This window comes from Protobothrops mucrosquamatus, unplaced genomic scaffold, assembly GCF_001527695.2.
Source record: "Protobothrops mucrosquamatus isolate PMUCROS unplaced genomic scaffold, P.Mucros_1.0 scaffold1759, whole genome shotgun sequence".
Taxonomy (NCBI): Eukaryota; Metazoa; Chordata; class Lepidosauria; order Squamata; family Viperidae; genus Protobothrops; species Protobothrops mucrosquamatus.
The window spans coordinates 65985-84609 of record NW_015387899.1 but is presented as its reverse complement, the minus strand read 5'-3'; the positions used below and the strand labels follow the sequence as shown (position 1 = coordinate 84609).

At 34.8% G+C, this 18625-nt stretch overlaps 1 protein-coding gene across 3 annotated transcripts in view; it reads right to left on the bottom strand.

Annotated features, from left to right (window-relative positions):
- Positions 1–1106: 1106 nt before the first annotated feature.
- Positions 1107–18625, bottom strand: part of CD47 (CD47 molecule) — a 68073-nt gene continuing 50554 nt past the window's right edge. For 2 of the 3 annotated variants that reach the window (XM_015823073.1, XM_015823074.1), the window contains 4 exons: positions 13491–13522; positions 8847–8871; positions 8235–8265; positions 1107–1774 (listed from right to left, as the gene is read on the bottom strand). In XM_015823073.1, coding sequence (XP_015678559.1) covers positions 8240–8265; positions 8847–8871; positions 13491–13522 — 83 coding nt within the window. In that variant the 3' untranslated portion in view covers positions 1107–1774; positions 8235–8239. The remainder of the gene's footprint in view (positions 1775–8234; positions 8266–8846; positions 8872–13490; positions 13523–18625) is intronic. The other variant, XM_015823075.1, reaches the window with a different exon arrangement.

Sequence of the window (18625 nt, the reverse complement as noted above, 5' to 3'; positions counted from 1 at the left end):
CCACAAGTTTAGCCTGACAGCAGAATTCAAGATTCTGTATGACATACAGGCACCTCTTGGCACTATTGATGTCAAAGTACAACAGTGTACTATTAATTAATTAATTAGTTTGCTGCCCATCTTACCATGAGATGATTCTGGGTGGCTTACAAGGTTAAAAGAATAAAACTATACAAAAACATGTATATAACAAATAAAATACTATAAAAATACAAATTATCAATTATATTTAAAAGAAACGGAGGAAGGTAGTAGGATGAGTGGGGGGTGGGGGGAGGTGGAATCTTTTGTTAATCTATCAACCAACTCCAGTATGACTTTCTCCCATTGAAGCCCCAGGACCTGGGCAGCTGATCATTACAGAATCCATTATGAATTTTTCATTGTAGGAGAAGGTGTTTAACAATAATGTGATACTATCTTGCAGAAGACTGAAACTCAAGCAGAAGAGAAAGAAAGAAAGAAAAGAAAAGAAAAGAAAAGAAAAGAAAAGAAAAGAGAAAAGAATGAATCCTGGAATGGCCAGGTCAAAGTCCAGATCTAAATCCCATTGAGATGCTATAGAGTGATTTGAAATGGGTTGTGGATGCAACATTGCACAAATGAAAAAATTCTGCAAAAAGAAGTGGGGGAAAAATTCCTTCCAGGCAATGTCAGACACTAGTAAATGATTGAAAAAATGCCAACTTGAGGTTGTTTCTGTCAAAGGGTCACTACCACAGATATACTTTACCTTTTTCATAGAAGAAAACGGTATATCTATTAATTTTTTGGTGAAATAAATGATTGCAAAGTCATTTTTTTCCTTTTTTAAGTTCATTTAAGTCACCTTTATATATTATTTAAATTAAGAAAATATATATATATATATATATTTCCATATATATCTGAGAAAACTTTACATGGGGTGTACTTACTTTTTTCACATGACAGTATAGATTGGGAATGCAGCTGTTTTTAGAGAAACAGTGAATAAAAATTCAAGAAAGAAAATCATACAATCTATCATGCAGTACAAATATTTGTATAAGTGGTCTCCTAGAAATCTGTTCTGTGACCTTGAGATACTTTCAAACATCCCAGTGCTGGCTTAGCTAAGCTTTTTTTTTTTTCCTAAAGTGGGGCTGGAGTTCACCAATTTTTAAGGTGTGGGCGAGAGGAACGGCAAATAAATAAATAAATACATTGTGCTGGAAGGAAATGAGAACCTTTTTGAGCAATCTCCCAGTTCAGACTTTCAGCACTGCACTTTTTTTAAAATACAAGGATGTACCGAGGATTGCTGTTCCATATAAGCAGCTGTTGCTTAGTGATACCAAAACTGAAAGCAAAACAAAAACAAACAAACAAACAAAAACCCTGGCCCAGAGGTGATGACAGCCAATGTATCAAGATTGTGATGTTCAAAAGTAGTCCCTCGTGACGTCTGGTCTCTATGCAAAACAGTATTTTCAAGATCCTCTGAGAAGTGCAGCACTAAAGAGAAAGTGGACCAAGAGCGTCATGGTTTTTGCTCTCATCCATCTGTAAAGAAGCGAAGGGGGAAACCTCACGTGCATACACTTACTTCTCTTTTAAAATCACTACAGCTGCTGCAACTATAAAGTTACATCAGGTGAGTCATTACAGCACTTTTCCAAACATGCAAAACAACTAATTTCCTGATTTTATTTCTCTTTGAGTAGTGCATCTTCAAGGCCACGGTGTATCAACAAAAGTCTCTCTCCACTTGTTTCCATGTCTATAATTGGATTCAGTTACCTCACATCCAGTGCTGGAAAATAAAAAACAAATCCTTATTCAAAATACGAGCTTTCTTCTCTTCTTTCGTTTTACAACAACACTGAACATCTTGCTCATGAATTACTTTTATATTTCCAAAATGAAAGGAAAGGTGAAAGGATAACTGTAACATCATCATTTCATAGGAATGTAAAAATTGCACAACATTTTCACAATTATTTTCAGTTTCCCCAGCATTTATGTAAATACATTTTTCATGTGTGACAGATAAAAACCTACTGGATCATCTTGAATAATAAAAGAAAGAAAAGATAGTTGTTTACATTTAGGGAAGGGTTTTGCATCTGATGATGAGTCATGAGACTTCTTTTTCTAATGTCTGTCATTTTCCAGGGACAGCATTCAGCAACCTCAATAGATTATTGTACGAATTTAAAACACAGTGCGAATATACGCTATTGCATGAGTCTTTAGACTCACCAAATGTATTTAAATTAACTATAAAATTAGATAATGATTGTGTTACCAAGTTTGAGTATACAAATTTATTTTTTGACTGAATCTAAAATAAAAATTTGTATGTGGAACAAACTGATGAAACAGTCATTATTATCCCACTGATTAACTGCTTGACTGCATAAGACCTAATTACTTACTAGTTAGGCCGCAGTGAAAGATTAATTAATCTCAATCCCCATGTAATGGATTTAGTATAAAATAAAAATCAATGAAGTCTGAAGTAAATAGCAAGTCAGAATGGAATCTGCACACACAATATGAACATTTGTTCAATTATTTTCCTTTCAGATGATTGATGGCAATTACGGCATTCTCTACTACTAAGCCAGTAAAGAAAAATACATTTTACAGACTGCATGCTTGAGTCACTGCAGTCAGTTTCATAGCTATAAATTAGTGAAATGGATCTATGTTACACAGATCTTACATACATAAAAAACAAAGTCCTTTTAATTTATATATCTTTGTTTCCATAGTACACTGGTTTGTCTCACAAACATGACTCTTTATGTTACTGGATGTAATAATCAAAATGGCAGGTTATACCAAGTAGAACCCCCAACTCAATGTTAAAATATAAAAGGATCCTATTCCATATACTCAGCCAGGCTCTTTACCCTATGTCCTATGATATGCCTTTCACCTCTGTACCAGTCATTATATACATTCAATACTCATTATTACGTGTTAAAAATCCCTGTTCTCCCAAACCTGTAAGTTTTCATACTTCCTCAAAAGTTGAGTAAGTCTACTGACATTTCCCCCTTTAAATATAGGCCTTGAAAGGAATAATATTCAGAGAGCTAGCTTTTTCTAACAATAAATAACCTTATTTGCTGTACACAGTGTTTCTCAACCTTTGCAACTTATAAGACCAGACATCTTAAAGTTGTTAAAGTTGAGAAACATTGCTATAAAATGTCAGAGATAATTGCAGGTTTTAAAAATATAATGAAAATATTGCAGAGGAGGGATTATTGGTGTTTTCATTTATACATACAACTGTATTATTATCAATAACTTTGAGCATTATGACAAGAAGTAACAGTCAGCACTGCAACATCTGCTAACACTAGAGTGTACTTCACACAAATAATTATATAGTTTAAGTTTTGGACAAATCCTTTGCCCAGTGCAGAATTTCCCCAGATAGCAGCTTCACAATTATTCTATTGATTAAAATATACTAAATCTTAGGAAATTGCAAAATCTCTGAGATTGTGATGTTCTGACTAAAATCTTTTCAAATCCTTTTGAGGGGAAAACCCAAAATTTTGCACAATTGCACACTTTGGCACTATATTGAGATCTTAGCTATTTTAAAATTATTTTATTTTGGCACCTCTATGAGGCCACTTATGGTACCCACATGGACCATCAGTGGTTGCTTGACCATGGATAGGAGTAAACATTATATCTAATGTGACACAGCCTGGGATGCTTCATCTATGAATTTATATTAAACATAAGAACATAAATTTTCTCTGCTCCCAATGGCAATAAAAACCCCATCAAATTGAACCATTCCCCTCAAATTCCCTATATATTCCAAGGACTTGGAAAAAATTCTCTTTACACTAGCTTAGAAACAGACAGAAGCCCTACAGCATTATTTTCATGTGGAGTTTTGAAGTTCGACAGTTTACAGACATTTTGGGAGATAACTATGTTTTGCTTGATATGCCAGAGGAACGGGGATATTTAGTGTAATAAACAGCTTTCTGGAGCCATTGTGACAAAAGTAACACTGAACAACAAAGATTTTGCTTCCTGAACACTTTTGGGCATATCTAAGATTTTTGGCTGCTAATCATGAAAATAACCTTAATTTCACTTAATAATTGGTGAACAGTGTGTTGTCTGGGTTACATTTGTAAAACAATCACTAACAATTGATTTCTATAATCCATAATCCACTTAATAGTTTTAGTTGATTTCCTCTTTTCCCAAAATATCCTCTTTTGCAAATATTGAGTTAATACAATTCTTATTGTTTTGATAGATAACAATTAAATATATATTTTTCCCAATTATTAAAAATAATAATCACATCAATATAATATTTCTTTTCTATCCAATCATTCTGGTTGCCTTGTCATAGATCCTGTTACAGTCCTTATTTTAATTTGTTTCTCCCACTAAATTCTAGGTATTCTTACCGGTTAAGATTTTCTCAAAAATTAATTACATTTAAAAATTTAACTCTATTTTTCCATATGAACCATCTCACACTTTTACATTTCTTAAGAAATAGATAAAACAGAAGAAAAAAAAGCAATAGTAAAGAAGTATAAAAAATAACATACTACTTAAAATATATATCCCTCCTAAGCTAATATGTATTTATTTCCTAAATTTCTTATTCTTTTTAACCATAATTAAAAATACGTTTAATTCTCTCTGGTAAGTCCCATCATCTATTTTCTTAGTTTCCACTTTAGTCTTTTTCTTTTGCTCAGTGTCTTTCTTAATCAATGTATTTTGCTGAATCAAAAAGTTTTTTCATATGTTCGTAAATGTTGCTGTAGATATAAAAAGTAAATCAGGAGAAGTATCTTTGTATGGGACTTCTGCCTTTCCATGTTTGTTGAAAATCTTTTTCTTTTTCTTTCTCTCCGCTTCTCTTATCATTTCCTTTCTGTCCAATGTTCCTGACATCTCTACAGTCCATTTTATCCGATCTGTTTTCTTATCCTCAGATTTATTTTGTAGTTTTAAGGGATAAGTTGTTTTGTCCAATTCTTGTGAATTTTTTTCCACTAGGATTAAATCATGTTTCCTTGTTTTGTTAAGTTCCATCTTTAAGTCTCTATTCTCAATTCTATATCCATTATCTGTTTTATCTGCTCCTTCTGTGTTGTTGTTTTCTGGGAATTTTTTGGTTGTAGAGTTAACTTGGAAATAGATTGATTTATATTTTCAAAATTGTTTTGGATTTCTTTGTGGTTTAAATTCATTGTTGTTTGAATTAGTGCAGAATACTATATATCTCCTCCTGTGACGTATTTATGTTTTCTTGATATGTTCTTTCTACATGTCTATGATCCATGATAGCCAGGAATTTGAGTTTTCCTCTTCCTTCCTTTTCTCTGTAAATAGCTTTAGAGTCCCAATTAGATAGATATTTGTAATCCAAATAGTTCAAAAAAAGATTTTTTTTTCTGAAATTTATAATTCTCTCTTTGTCTACAGCCCAGCTCTTTGTCCTTTTTTTGTCACAGCTGTTCTTTGATATTAAAGCTTTGAAGGTCACAGATATAGATTAGCTTTTCCCAGATTTTGCCAAGTCTTATATTAAAGTTATAGTTGTCATAGTCTTCATCTGCCACTAGGTGTCAGCAGCTATTTGTTTTTCAATTTCCAAAATGAACAATTATCTCTGAAATGAGAGTCTTAACCATTAAAACAATTTTAAATTTATCCAGGTTTAAGTTTTAAGTTTCAGGTTTTATATTTATTTCACTTCCATGTATTTTGATCCTCCAAAAAAAGATTAACTCGCCACTTCCGTTAGTATAAGGGTGGGACGGAAATCCCCCTCCTTCCCTTTCGGAGGTATTTTGCTTCTTGGGAAACTTTTCCAGGAAATTAAATGTAAAATAGAAAAGAGAAGATCAAATTCCTCACCCAATTTCAAGCACGCTGTTCACAGTTGTGCTGGTTAGTGCTTTTGGACTTTGGTTGCAAGTAGCTTGGGCTGGTCGATGCAATACGGCCAGCCTTTCTCCTGTCGGGTTAGAAGGCTTTCCCCAAGTCAAACTGAACGGTTGCCACCGTTCCAGAATCACTGGAGCACCCTTCTTTCTTCGTTGCCTCTCCAGGGCAACTTAGACCCATTTAGGGTGCCCTGGCAGGGCGAAATTAGCCACAGGGGTGCGGAGAATCCGCATGCCCATGACCAGTCGCTACCGCGCAAAACCGGAAGTCCTGTTTCCATGTATTTTTATGTGATTGTTTTAAGGCACTGCAGAATCTATGCATGTGTAATTTACATAACAAGTAAGCCAGTTATAGGCTTGTTATAGGACAACTGGTGATAGCAGAAATGCCTCATTCATGTTGGAATAATTGTGGTATGTTTTACATTTGTGGCAAGTACAGCTTAAGCCTCAAAGATACACCACAACTGGACTTGTTAAGGAAGCGTATGAACTGTGCTCTGGTTATAAGATTGGTGAGCGAGACAACAGGGTTCCTCACGTTTGTTGTGCAAGATCTGCTGTTCATCTTAGACCTTGACCCAGACAAACTTGGAAGTCAATGTCATTTGCTATCCCATTGATATAGCGAGAACAGAATGATCACATGAAAGACTGTTACTTCTGTCTGATTAATGTCACTGGCTCCTCTGCTAAAAATAAGAAATAAATTAAATACCCCAATCTGCCTTTAGCCATACGACCAGTGCCACATGATAACAATCTCTGAGTACTAAAGCCATCACAGAAATGAAGCTTAGATGAAATAGATGAAGATGCTGCAATGCACCAGCCAGGAAGGAACAATGACAACAATCTGGATTTTGAAGTGTGTTTATCTGGTGAGCCTCATCTCATACACAATCAAAATTAAATGATCAAAAGCAGGACTACTGGGTTCAAAACCACTAGAATTGTATTCGTTATCACCAGTACAAAGCTTTCTATCTTTCAAAGCTCCCAGGATTATTTAACAAGTTTATTTGCACGGGTTGACAACCTCGTTTTTTGTATGACATGATGACTTGTTCACAGTTTTGGGTTGTGAGCATGACCCACTAGAATGGCATCTCTTTATTGATTCATCAGTGTTAAGCCTCAAAGCTGTCTTGTTACACAATGGCAATGTACATCATTCAATTCCTACTGGCTATGCTGCACACATGAAAGAAACATATGAAAACAAGGAACTGTTGTTGAAGCATATCCAGTACACCAAGTGTAACTGGAATATCTGTGGATATCTAAAAGTACTCTCTCTGCTGCTTGCAATACAGCTTGGATATACCAAGTACTGTTGTTACATATGCAAATAGGACAACTGTGCAAAAGAATCACATTACATGAAAAAGAAATGGCTACTCCAAAAGAATTTGGTTCCAGGCCAGAAAAATGTGATACATGAACCACTTGTTAACTCAACAAAGATATTTTTGCCTCCCCTTCACATAAAACTTGGACTAAAGAAAATGTGAGAGCAATGAAGAAGGAAGGTGAAGGTTTTCATTATTTGAAACAGATGTTTCCAAGAATAACTGATGGCTAAGATTAAGGAAAGCATTTCTGTTGGTCGAAATGTGCTGTTCATCTTAAATCTTGAAGTTTGAAGATCTGTTAGTGGGTGAGATGAAATCACCTGGGAAGCATTCAAGGATGTTGTTGAGAATTTTCTTGGCAACTGCAAAGCACCAAACTATATTCAGCAGGTTGACAAGTTTCTTACAGCATACAAGGAATTCATCCATGCTGGCTGACTATTGTTGGACACTGCAGTGAAATGCATCAGACACTGCGTACAAGTGAAAATCAGCAGCAATACACTTTTAGGCTGTTGAACTCAGGCAGTTTGTTGGAAACATTGTGCAATTAAATAAATTATAGTCAATAAAAGTTAATTTCATATTTTTCAAGATTCCTATATGATTTTGAAATCATATTTGTGTTCAGTCTGAAGGGGTCTATCATAATTATCAAAAGATTTTCAGGAAGCAAAACCTTTGAAAAAATTTGTCCAGTGTAATATGTGCCAAGATTCTGAAAAATAAGAAAAGTAATGGTTTGCTGTATATTGCTGCTGCACATTAGAAAAAAAACAAGGTCTATGGTTGTGAGATATAGGAGCATAAGTCATAATGTAAAGTTAATGTCTTATTGGGATAAGCCTATAATACTAAATCATGTATTCCAAATTCTATTTTAGAAATACGTAGAACAAAAGAATATCTATGTCATATTGACAAAAATGCATCCAAAACACAGACAATGGCTACTCACCATCATCATTCTAACATCACTCCTTTTGCATCTTTTGAAAAAGCAAGCAAAGAGTTAGTAGTTAGTCAAACAAACAAGAACGGAATAGTTCAAGCATGCCATAGTTCCATGTAACATGAAAGAAATGAAAGCACCATTAAAAAAATACCTCTCGATAATCCAAAAACAATTAACATTCCTCTTGATTTTATATCAGCACAAGTGCTTCCAAATCAACTGATCAAATAAGAAATTGGAGATCCAATAGCAAGACAAAAAAAGCACAGCATAATCCCAGAAATTCATGCACCGCATGCAAAAGGCAAGATATCTACCTTTAAGAAGAAATCTCTCTTCACATTAAGAGACTGATTCTTTTGACTGAGCAACTTATATGATCACTATCCCATTTATCCTAAAAAAAATACCATCCAGCAGACATACCAAAAACTACTGCACTGCAAACCATTTAGTAGCACTTGAAATGACCAGATCATCAGTGATTTGATGCCATGATTCATGTTACATTATCTTGCATACATATCTATTTCTAAGTGGCACCAACAGTCATTCTCTGATGTCAATCAAAACACCAATACCAAATCTTCCAAACTAGGCAAAATTACCACCTACCATTAAGTGATTCTTCAACAGCTTTCTGTAAAATATTTAAAATACATAAAAGCTTTCAAGTCTAGTTTGGAGGTCCAAAATTAAACAACTCTAATTGATATATACAATAAATAGTGATTCTATAAAAGAAATAAAAGAGGCAGCAAAACATTAGAAAGATTAGTGACAGGTTTGGTTATTTCCAGGCTATAAACGATGATAACATGTCTGTTTCAGAAGTTCTTCAGTGGCAATAGCTTCTCTTTACAATTTAGCAGTAATGCAGAAAACAAACACTAGAAAGAACAAGTAGTTGTATTCAGCAAGATTGCGTCTGCAATGACATCTGTGGAATACATTTCATTTAACTGGTAGCAAACTACAAATCACAGAAACAAACTGAAGAACCAAACCAATGCTTCTTTCAAACATATCAAAACTTTAACAAAGATAGTACTGGCTATATTTTTGTCAAAATATTGAAGTACAACAGCATTACTGCTTTAATGGTGGCAGCTCTTTTTCCTAAAGTGTAGTTAAGGAAAGGGATGTGATGACCTCATCAGGAATATACAATGCTGTAATTGTAAAATACCAACATGCACCCCATTTCTTTTTATTTCAATTAATTTCAATAAATTTATTATTTAAAAAAAAGATATCACTAAAATGGCCAAAAAACCTGGACGCTAAAAGTCTTGTGAATGCTTTGTTAACCGCATTCGTTTTGGCCAGGCACTATTTAAACTGGACTAAATTTTGTCTTTGTATATTGTGTGTGATTTTGGCTTAGGTACAAAGCATAGATCTCAGTGCCTAATTTCTATTTGTGTATTTTTTTTTCAGCCTGAATCAGTCCACTGGACTGTTTGTTCATCTAGTCCAGTAAAGGTAGATATGTATTTTCTACTTTCCAGTCTAAGGCTGAGAGAGAATGACTGGCCCAAAATAACTCTGTTGGTTTGTCTGGCTAGGGGAAGATTAGAACCTGGGTCTCCCCAGTCTTAGTCTAGTACAGTGGTGGCGAACCTATGGAACGGGTGCCAGAGGCGGAACTCAGAGCCCTCTCTGTGGGCACGCACAGCGTCGTCCCAGTCCTAGGCCTTCAGCTGGGTTTTATAAAACCTTTTCACTTTAGGCCTCCGCCACTATGTACAAAAAAAAAAAGGTTCAATCAATCAATTTCAACTTCTCCGGAATAAAAAAAGATCTTGCAAAGTTGGAATTGATTGAACTTTTTAGTCCCACCCAGTCTGCTGTTACCACCACAGCCACACCCACCCAATGGGCCACACCCACCCAGCACCCGATGATGCATAAGTGTGTTTTGGGTTGCAGTTTGGGCACTCGGTCTCTAAAAGGTTCGCCCATCACTGGTCTAGCACATTCGCCACTGCACCACCCTGGCTCTCAGACAGATAGTAGGTTATATTAGTATATTGACAGACAAGACATGCACAGACACACATGCTTTACACACAGAGAGAAAAACTGAGTCTTTACCAGTTAAAGTTTGTATTTAACTGTTTCTTGTTTTTTTTTAATTGAATTATACAGATAATTTAAGAACTTTCCAGAAAAAGGGCACACAACAGAATAAGCTATAAATCAAGAAAATAATACAACTGGCCAGCCTAGACCAGGATGCCAACAAAACCTGTATTAAAAGGATTTGTATGACAATTTTTTTTTCATGTATTGTTAGAAAACTAGTAACAATAGACTAGAAATTAAGTTTAGGAATTATTTCAAATTTAATGAATCTAAGCATAAAGATTTGGCTAATGCCATTGCAGACGTAATACCATGGTATGGTTAAAGCAAGCCAGAAGAGACGGGTTCACAAATAGGACATGGACAGGTATAAGAAACGTGTCACCCAATTTTTCCTCTGCTATTCTAAAGTTAACTTCTTCACTATGTCCAAGTGCAAAACCTGACATACCCACAGTAGTGCACTGTACATTACGCACCTGTTTTAAGGGAAAGGGCTAGAAAATTCATTTGCTGCCAGACTAAGAAAGAAAGAAAGCCAAAGAGTGGTTGAAGTGTGATGACTGAATTGCAAGTAGTCCTGGACTTGCAACTGTTAATGGAATCTGCCCATTACATTTGTAAGTTGTGAAGCTGTAAACCCATGTGACCAACCCAATTTTGCAATTTTTTTTTTGCGGTGCTCTTAAAGCAGATTCTATTATCGCAAATCAACTGCCATGGTTGTTAAGCAAACACCACAGTTGTTAAGCAAACCAATGATTTGTTACAGGTTGGTTTTGGTGGAAACCAGAAATAAATGCTGTTTGTCATGCAAAACACAGTTTATATGACTGCAGGATGCTGCAACTGGCTATAAATACAGGCTGTTTGTACAGTCAGTGGTGGGATTTAGCCGGTTCACACCGGTTCAGGAGAACCGGTAGCTAAATTTACTTGAATTTGGAGAACTGGCTGGCTTCCAGAAGTCCAGTCTAGGCTTTGGAGGCCTGGAGGAGGCCTCCCAGACCTAGAACGGCCCAATGGAAGTGCATGATGCCACTTCTGGAAGTCTGTTCTAGGTATCGGAGGCCCAGGCCTACATCAAATAAGAGAACCGGTTGTTCAGGTATTTGAATCCCACCACTGTGTACAGTGCCTGACATGGTCACATGTTCATGGGGGAGGGTGGCGGCCATCAGAACTTTGGAATCATAAATATCCAAGGAAGTCCACTGTAACTTCAAATGATTATTAAGTGACCAATCATAAGTCGAGGACTACCTGTATTAAAAGGATTTGTATTACAACTTATTTTTTCAGGTACTGTTGGGAAACTAGTAACGATAAACTCAAGTAGTACACTGAGTTACAGAAAAGGCCTAGATGTCAAACACTAACATCCTATCTGCATTTTATTAGACACAGACTTGCAACAATGTTCACAAGTTCAACCAACTTCCTACTTTCCATGCATATCAAAGGAAAAGGAGCACAATAAAGGCAGCATAGATGAAAGACAGTAGAGATGGCATCAGTAATCATCTCAGGCAACAGGTACTCTCGTTAAACTTTGCATCGTAATTAATTAATGAATTAATTTCCATAGCCACCCATCTCAATGTCTCTCGATGGCTTACAATCCCAAATCTTGCGATTTCATGTGGTCTCATTAAGAACCAAACAATGTTGTAATATTTCAGATGTATTTGTTTGTTTCAGGATGGCCACTTTAGCACACCCTCTGAGAGCTCCTGGCTGTCCATGGATTTGCATCACCCATTACTATTGTGCAGTCATGCTTCTCCTATAAACCATCTTTCTAGGAACACTTTTTCAATGTAGCAGAATATACGCATCTAAAGTTGTAGTTCATAAAGATCTTATAGTACAGGGAAGCAAGAAGCAAGGCTTGGGAACACTGTGGGCATGCACACAATTATTTTCTAAACACTTCATAATATGATACTGGCTTTCTTCAATCATCCAAGAATTTATAGGGGGTCACGTAAGACAATAATTCACATATTTGCATTGCTTGTACCAGTTATCCAAAACTTAGCAAAATATGTGTCTTAAAAATGCAAATACTGTATTCAACCATAACAACATAGCAGCAAAACAATAATTAAATTATAAAGCAGAGACACACAAGCAGAAAAAAAAAGTATAGGGAGTTAACACTGTAGTTGATTTAATTTGTTAAATTTTATTTTAGTCAGGTGCACACGTAACTAAGCTTTTATTTTGTCCCACTTCTTTGTATTAGCTTAGCTACTTTTTTGATTGTGGCCACTGACATGCCACTCAAAACTGGCCTCCAGTTAGGCTGGGATGGAGTAAGGGATTACAGTATGCAGCACTGTTGGAGAATATACATTCTATTCTTTAATAACTAATTCTTTAATAACTGTTTTTTAATAACTAAAGCTATTCTTTAATAACTAAGCATGAACAAGTCAACTGCCATTTCAGGGTTCAAACCCTAAATTAATTAGTATGACTGTATTTTTCCAACATTTTTGGATTTTGTTTTTTAAATAGTATTTCCTCCATAAATGGTATTTTAGTTTTTTATAGCTTTAATATAAAAAGAGAGAAGGGAAAAATGATAAGAGAGACTGTATAATGACACACAGAGGAAAAAAGGTGAAAGAAACCAACAAATGAGTCCACTGGAGTTGCATAGCTTATAGATTCAAATAAAATTGAATGAATTAATGAATGAAAATGTAATTAATATATTACATTCAGAAAATAATTCGACCTAATTTTAAATACCTCATTAAATCTTCACCATATGGAATAATATAATAATACCAATCACCCACTGACAGAGCATCCTGATTCCAGTGGATAACTGATCAAGCTGCAAGTTATGTTTGCATTTTGCAGTTTCAATATGAAACACAGTAAGAAAAGATATTGCCAGAAAGAATTCTTACAGAGTAGAATGAAAAATGTGGAAACCCAGGTTTAATGAGTTCCAAGAGAACTGATACTGACTTGATGGCACATAATCAATAAAGATCTTTGAAGAAAGTATAGATAGCCAGTTGGTGACAACACACATTCTTGCCATGTTTTCTGTGGTTTTTGCTTGCTACCAACCTGCAATTATGAAAGCTCAGCATCTCATTACAAATTCCCTGAGCCATGTAGACACCCCAAATACATTAATGATAAGCTTACCCTTGGAGGCTGATGATCTTTCAAGTTGGAACCTAGGTTAAAAATATAATACACATTTTCTTATTAGATAATTAAAGCACAAATATCTAATCACTTTGCATGGGTGATTTCATCAGAATTTAAACCTACTGTTCCATTAATTATTTTTAAATAAGGGTTTATTTCTATCTTTCTGTTACTGCAATATGACATTGTTCATAACCTAAATTAAGGGAAACAAATAAGAAGCAAACCACTGCAATGTTAGGGAAACTCTAGTTTAATTGCCTAAGAGAGGAATGAAGATTTAACTGACAACTTCCTTCTACAATCATTTTTCTAAAACAAGATTAATCTATCAAAAATCTGATGATTCCAAAAAGGGTTTTAAACCCAGGGTTACTCTACCAGAAATTTGATGATTCCAAAAAGAGTCTTAAACACTTAAGCCTTTAAATGTTAACATATATTTCTCGGGTATGATTTGTTATGGGTTAATTTCCTTCTACCTGGAGCATAAACATACAGAAGACCATAGGAAGAAAACTGGGCAACTGAAACAATGGATTCTTACAATGGAAGCAGTGATACTGGGATACCGGAATCAAAGATGATCCTGGAATTACTATCTAATCTGATTACATGAAACAATTATTTCTGGTACAGATTATAGTAAATCTTCATCTCCTATCTCCTAGAATTCTAAGCATGCAGGAAGAAAATTAATGTTGTGTTAAAATAATCTCAACGTTCTATGATGACCCCACATTTTTTGTATCCCTTTGATGGCAGATGCATGATGGGGAAAAGAAGAAAAGATAAAATTGTTCTTTAGATGTGAAATCTATTCCTACAGTATATAATAGTTACAGACATTGTATGACAGAACTGTATATGTGAACTGGCTTCCAGGAATACACCAAACAATACTTATTGTAGATTGTCATCTTTGGTTTTTTTTCTCTGTTGATTGAAGATTTTTTCTACATTCTAGCTGGCACTACATATAAGGGCAATAACTCTCTACATCAAAGCTGGCTGAAATTATTTATTATTTAATGCAGTTTTAGATGGCTTTATTTTGTTATTTCAAAGCAGCCTTTTATCAACACCATCCTACATTAAACTCTTGCTGTTTAAATCAAGATATAATAATGGGACATCAAAACTAATTCTACTGTAGAACAAAGGGCCACATAAAGTGAAACTCTGGGAATTTGGAAAGAATTTGTCTGCAAGCCATCAATTTGAGTTCTCTGAAGCCCCTTTAAACTGTGCTACTGAAATTCAAAAGCAAAATGTCAATTTTATTGGATTTTTAACTAACTGCATTTAGTTTAAACTGTTTTAAACTAAAATAGAGTTTATTTATTTATTGGACTTCTATGCTGCCCATCTCAATACTATAGTGACTCTATTATATTTATTACAATATAATAAAAAATAAAAGTGCAAAAAGCAATTTAAAAATAATAAAAATTAAAATTAAAACCAAAATTATACATAGCCTTGGGGAAAGAATCTTCTCTATGCTATCGGGCACTCCCAATGTAGAGGGCCCCTATAGGGCCACAGGTCAAGCAGCAGAGACAATTTTTTAGACTCTTCTGGAAGGCCAGGCGTAGGGGGGCGGATCTCATCTTTGACAGGGGAATATTCCAGAAGCCAGTTATATCATGGGTAATATCATGGCTAGAGTTATTTCATGGGTGAGCAACCTTGCCCTATATCTCATTTTAAGGCTCCAGAGTACCTATGGATTGCACTATAGAAATTTCCTGATAACTCTGCCAACATTCTTTGATATATTTTTTCATTTTGCCCCAGAAAACTACAAAACAGGTTTTGTATCGTAAGCTATCCAACCTTGCACACTGAATATGGTCTCCTTCCAGAAAGAAATGTTTGGTTTTTTTTAGTGTTTTTCTGGTTTAATACTAGTATTTTGAATACAACATTGACCTTCTGGTCTGGGTCACTATCCTATTCCCTCTAGCCTTAGGAGGCCAAAATGGGGGAAACTGATCATCACTGTAATAGAGAATACTAAGCTAGACAGATCAAGTGGTTTGAATAAAAATAAAGCACGTTGTAGTACTTCTGTCTGCTGACTGAATGCACAAATGTATTATAATTATAATAAAGTTCCTAATGGGAACACATTGTAGGGCTACCATTAACCCATGATATAGTGCACCTCTTTCTCTTTGTACTATAATAGAAATAAAATTAGGTACCTGATACACCTTTGGAAGATTGTAGCAAACAAACCAATCATATATGTTGAGATATGCCCTTCACTGAAAAACATGTGTAACAACGCAATGCACTAATAAATTAATGGAAAACATATACTAAAAAATAACTCTAAATGTGACACTTGAGTAGATAATTCTGGACTCAAGTACTTCTCTGTATTTGTTATAACTCGGGATTAAACAGCCACTATTGAATAGTGCTTGTTTGACTTTTACTTGTTTAAATAGTCACAGTCGTGCCTTTGCTTATATTTCTACCTAGCATGATTAGTTCTCTATCCATGCAGCAGTGAGGATTTATGCATAAAGAAAATAATCATAGTCTGAAGTAACTATTGAGAGTAAAAGCTCCAGTTGCAGCATACATATTTTGAACATTTTCTATGGGCACAAATTTAAATATTCTATGGACATAAACAGAATGGTTGAATTCATACACTAATCCAATAATTTAAATATGGTTTGCTCAACAAGCCATAGTGCCCAGTCTTCACAAAATACTATGAAATGATGTCATCTCAAGACAAAACATGTTACAGTAATAGCACATTATGCTTAGCACTGTATCTGAATAAATTAAAAAGAGTAATTCTGTGCAAAGTAAAAAAAGAATTTATGGCATTACATGCAATGATAATACAGCAGTCATCTTTAATTTTTTAAGATACTGAATGTTAGACCATTGGATAAAAGTCTACAATCAACTGATCATCTGCACGCCTCTTAATGATGTTGAACCCTCCTTTAATTTTGGCTGATTTTTATTAATGTCATAAACTAATACCATAAATGTCATAATTTTTACTCTTTCACTCTAATCTATTATAAAGTTTCCTAATTTTCCCCTAATTGCTTGAGCTTCAAATATTCAAAAGTATGGCATTTTATGTATTAATAAAAATAAGTAATAAAATGCAAATAAAATGTTCCTGATCAAGGGTATATTAAAGCATATTCCAATTATGGATTGTATGAAATATATCATACAACTATTAATTCAACTAAAGGTCTTAAGTGCTGTTGTGGTGTTGTTATTGAGTCTATTACCAACCACACATTGCTATACTAGATTTCCCAATAACAAAGGCTACTTTTTCTAACTATATGTTCATTAAGCAATATTTTTTGTCAGAAGAAACTTGGCTAAATAGTAGAACAGCATATATTAAGTGTGATTCATTCATATATTTATATGTCTAAGGATAGATATATAATTATTTAAACTAAGTGGGTTAAAAAAAACATGCCCCATGTGACCCCAGATGATTGACTGGATTTAATTAAAATATATGTGAATCACATACAGGAAGAAAAAAATATGTTCTGTAGACACTGATTAAAAACAATAACCTTGCAAAGCTAACGTATGTCTGACATGCCACAATAGGGAAGGTTACACATTCTATTAACTTTCTTCATTCACAAAAAATGCTATGATCCAAATATTTGTTTTATAAAAAAATAAAAATTGATTGGCCAAGTATCTCTTTAAAAAACTATCCTTAATTGAATAGTTATGTATCATATAACTTAAGTTGAATATATATATATAATATTTAAATATACTTTAAGTAGCAAGAGGGCTTTCACACAGATTCAACACTGTGTTAGTTGTGCTTGTTCCTGACTATGCAATCACTCACATCAGACACACCTCATAAATGGGTTACTGCAATGTACTCCACATCAGGCTTTCTGTACAGAAGCTACAGCTGGTGCAGAATGCAAGGACATCCACAGTGATGAGCATGCTGTATTATGCCCATGTGATGCCAGTATTCAAGTGCAATTCCAGGTGACAGTTATTATATAAAAAGTCTATTATGACATACAGCCTGGATATTGATGTCTATGGAGATTCTCAGTCATCCAGGTCATAGTTGTCCCAAAGATGCTTTTCCACGAGGCAACTGGACTTTCTTGTTTCTCCTTTGAAAATGTTTCACTTCTCATCCAAGAAGCTTCTTCTTGATTTGAAAGAGGGGTCAAAGAGGTCATTTATGTCAAAACTGAACAGTCCTTTCTCAACAGAGGGGGAGGGATACGACATCTCCAGTCTACAACACAATCCTTTTAGCAGTTCCAAGAAAGCTCTACACCCATTTGCACTACTCAGGTGATCCTGAAGACACAGATAAACCTCCAAGTGGTCTCAACGACTCTTTAAAAGAATGCAAATGACCATCTGTCTGCAAGGAATATAAATCCTTCCTTTCTCCACCATCCACTCCAAAATGAAGAAGCTTCTTGGATGAGAAGCAAAACGTCTTCAAAGGAAAAACAAGAAAGTCCAGTTGCCTCGTGGAAAAGCATCTTTAGGACGACCTGGATATTGATGCACTGCCTATACCTGATATCTGTTTCTGCCCAATCAGCATGACTGGGCAGTGGGTTGCCTTCAATGAAAAAATGTCATCTACAGTATTGGAACTTAAGAAGTGTGTTCCTCTCTAATAATCCCTACCTTCTGGAACAGCATTCTATCAGACAGCCATACAGCTGCCACACTGATGACATTCAGAAAATCTCTGAAAACATTACTATGCATCCAGGTCTTGAGGTACGGTAGTAACTGAGTTGGATAATATGCCATTACACAGTTTGCCTTCTGAATGCTTATCATCTATTTCTTTTTCTTTTTTTTCTTTCATAATTCTTAATTTATTTTTTTTAAATAACATACCTAGAATCATCTGGGATCAAACAGTCTTTGTATGAAATAAATGAGTAAACATTTTCTTCAGAAATTACTTACCAATAATAATAATGTAAATTAAGCCAATTGCTCCTACAGCACCAATAATTGCTAAGCCTGCAATCAGAACAGATCCATGTTTTGGCTGACATGCTGTTGAGAAAAAGAGGTGGGCATTTAGATTAGCAGTGAAAGATTATGAA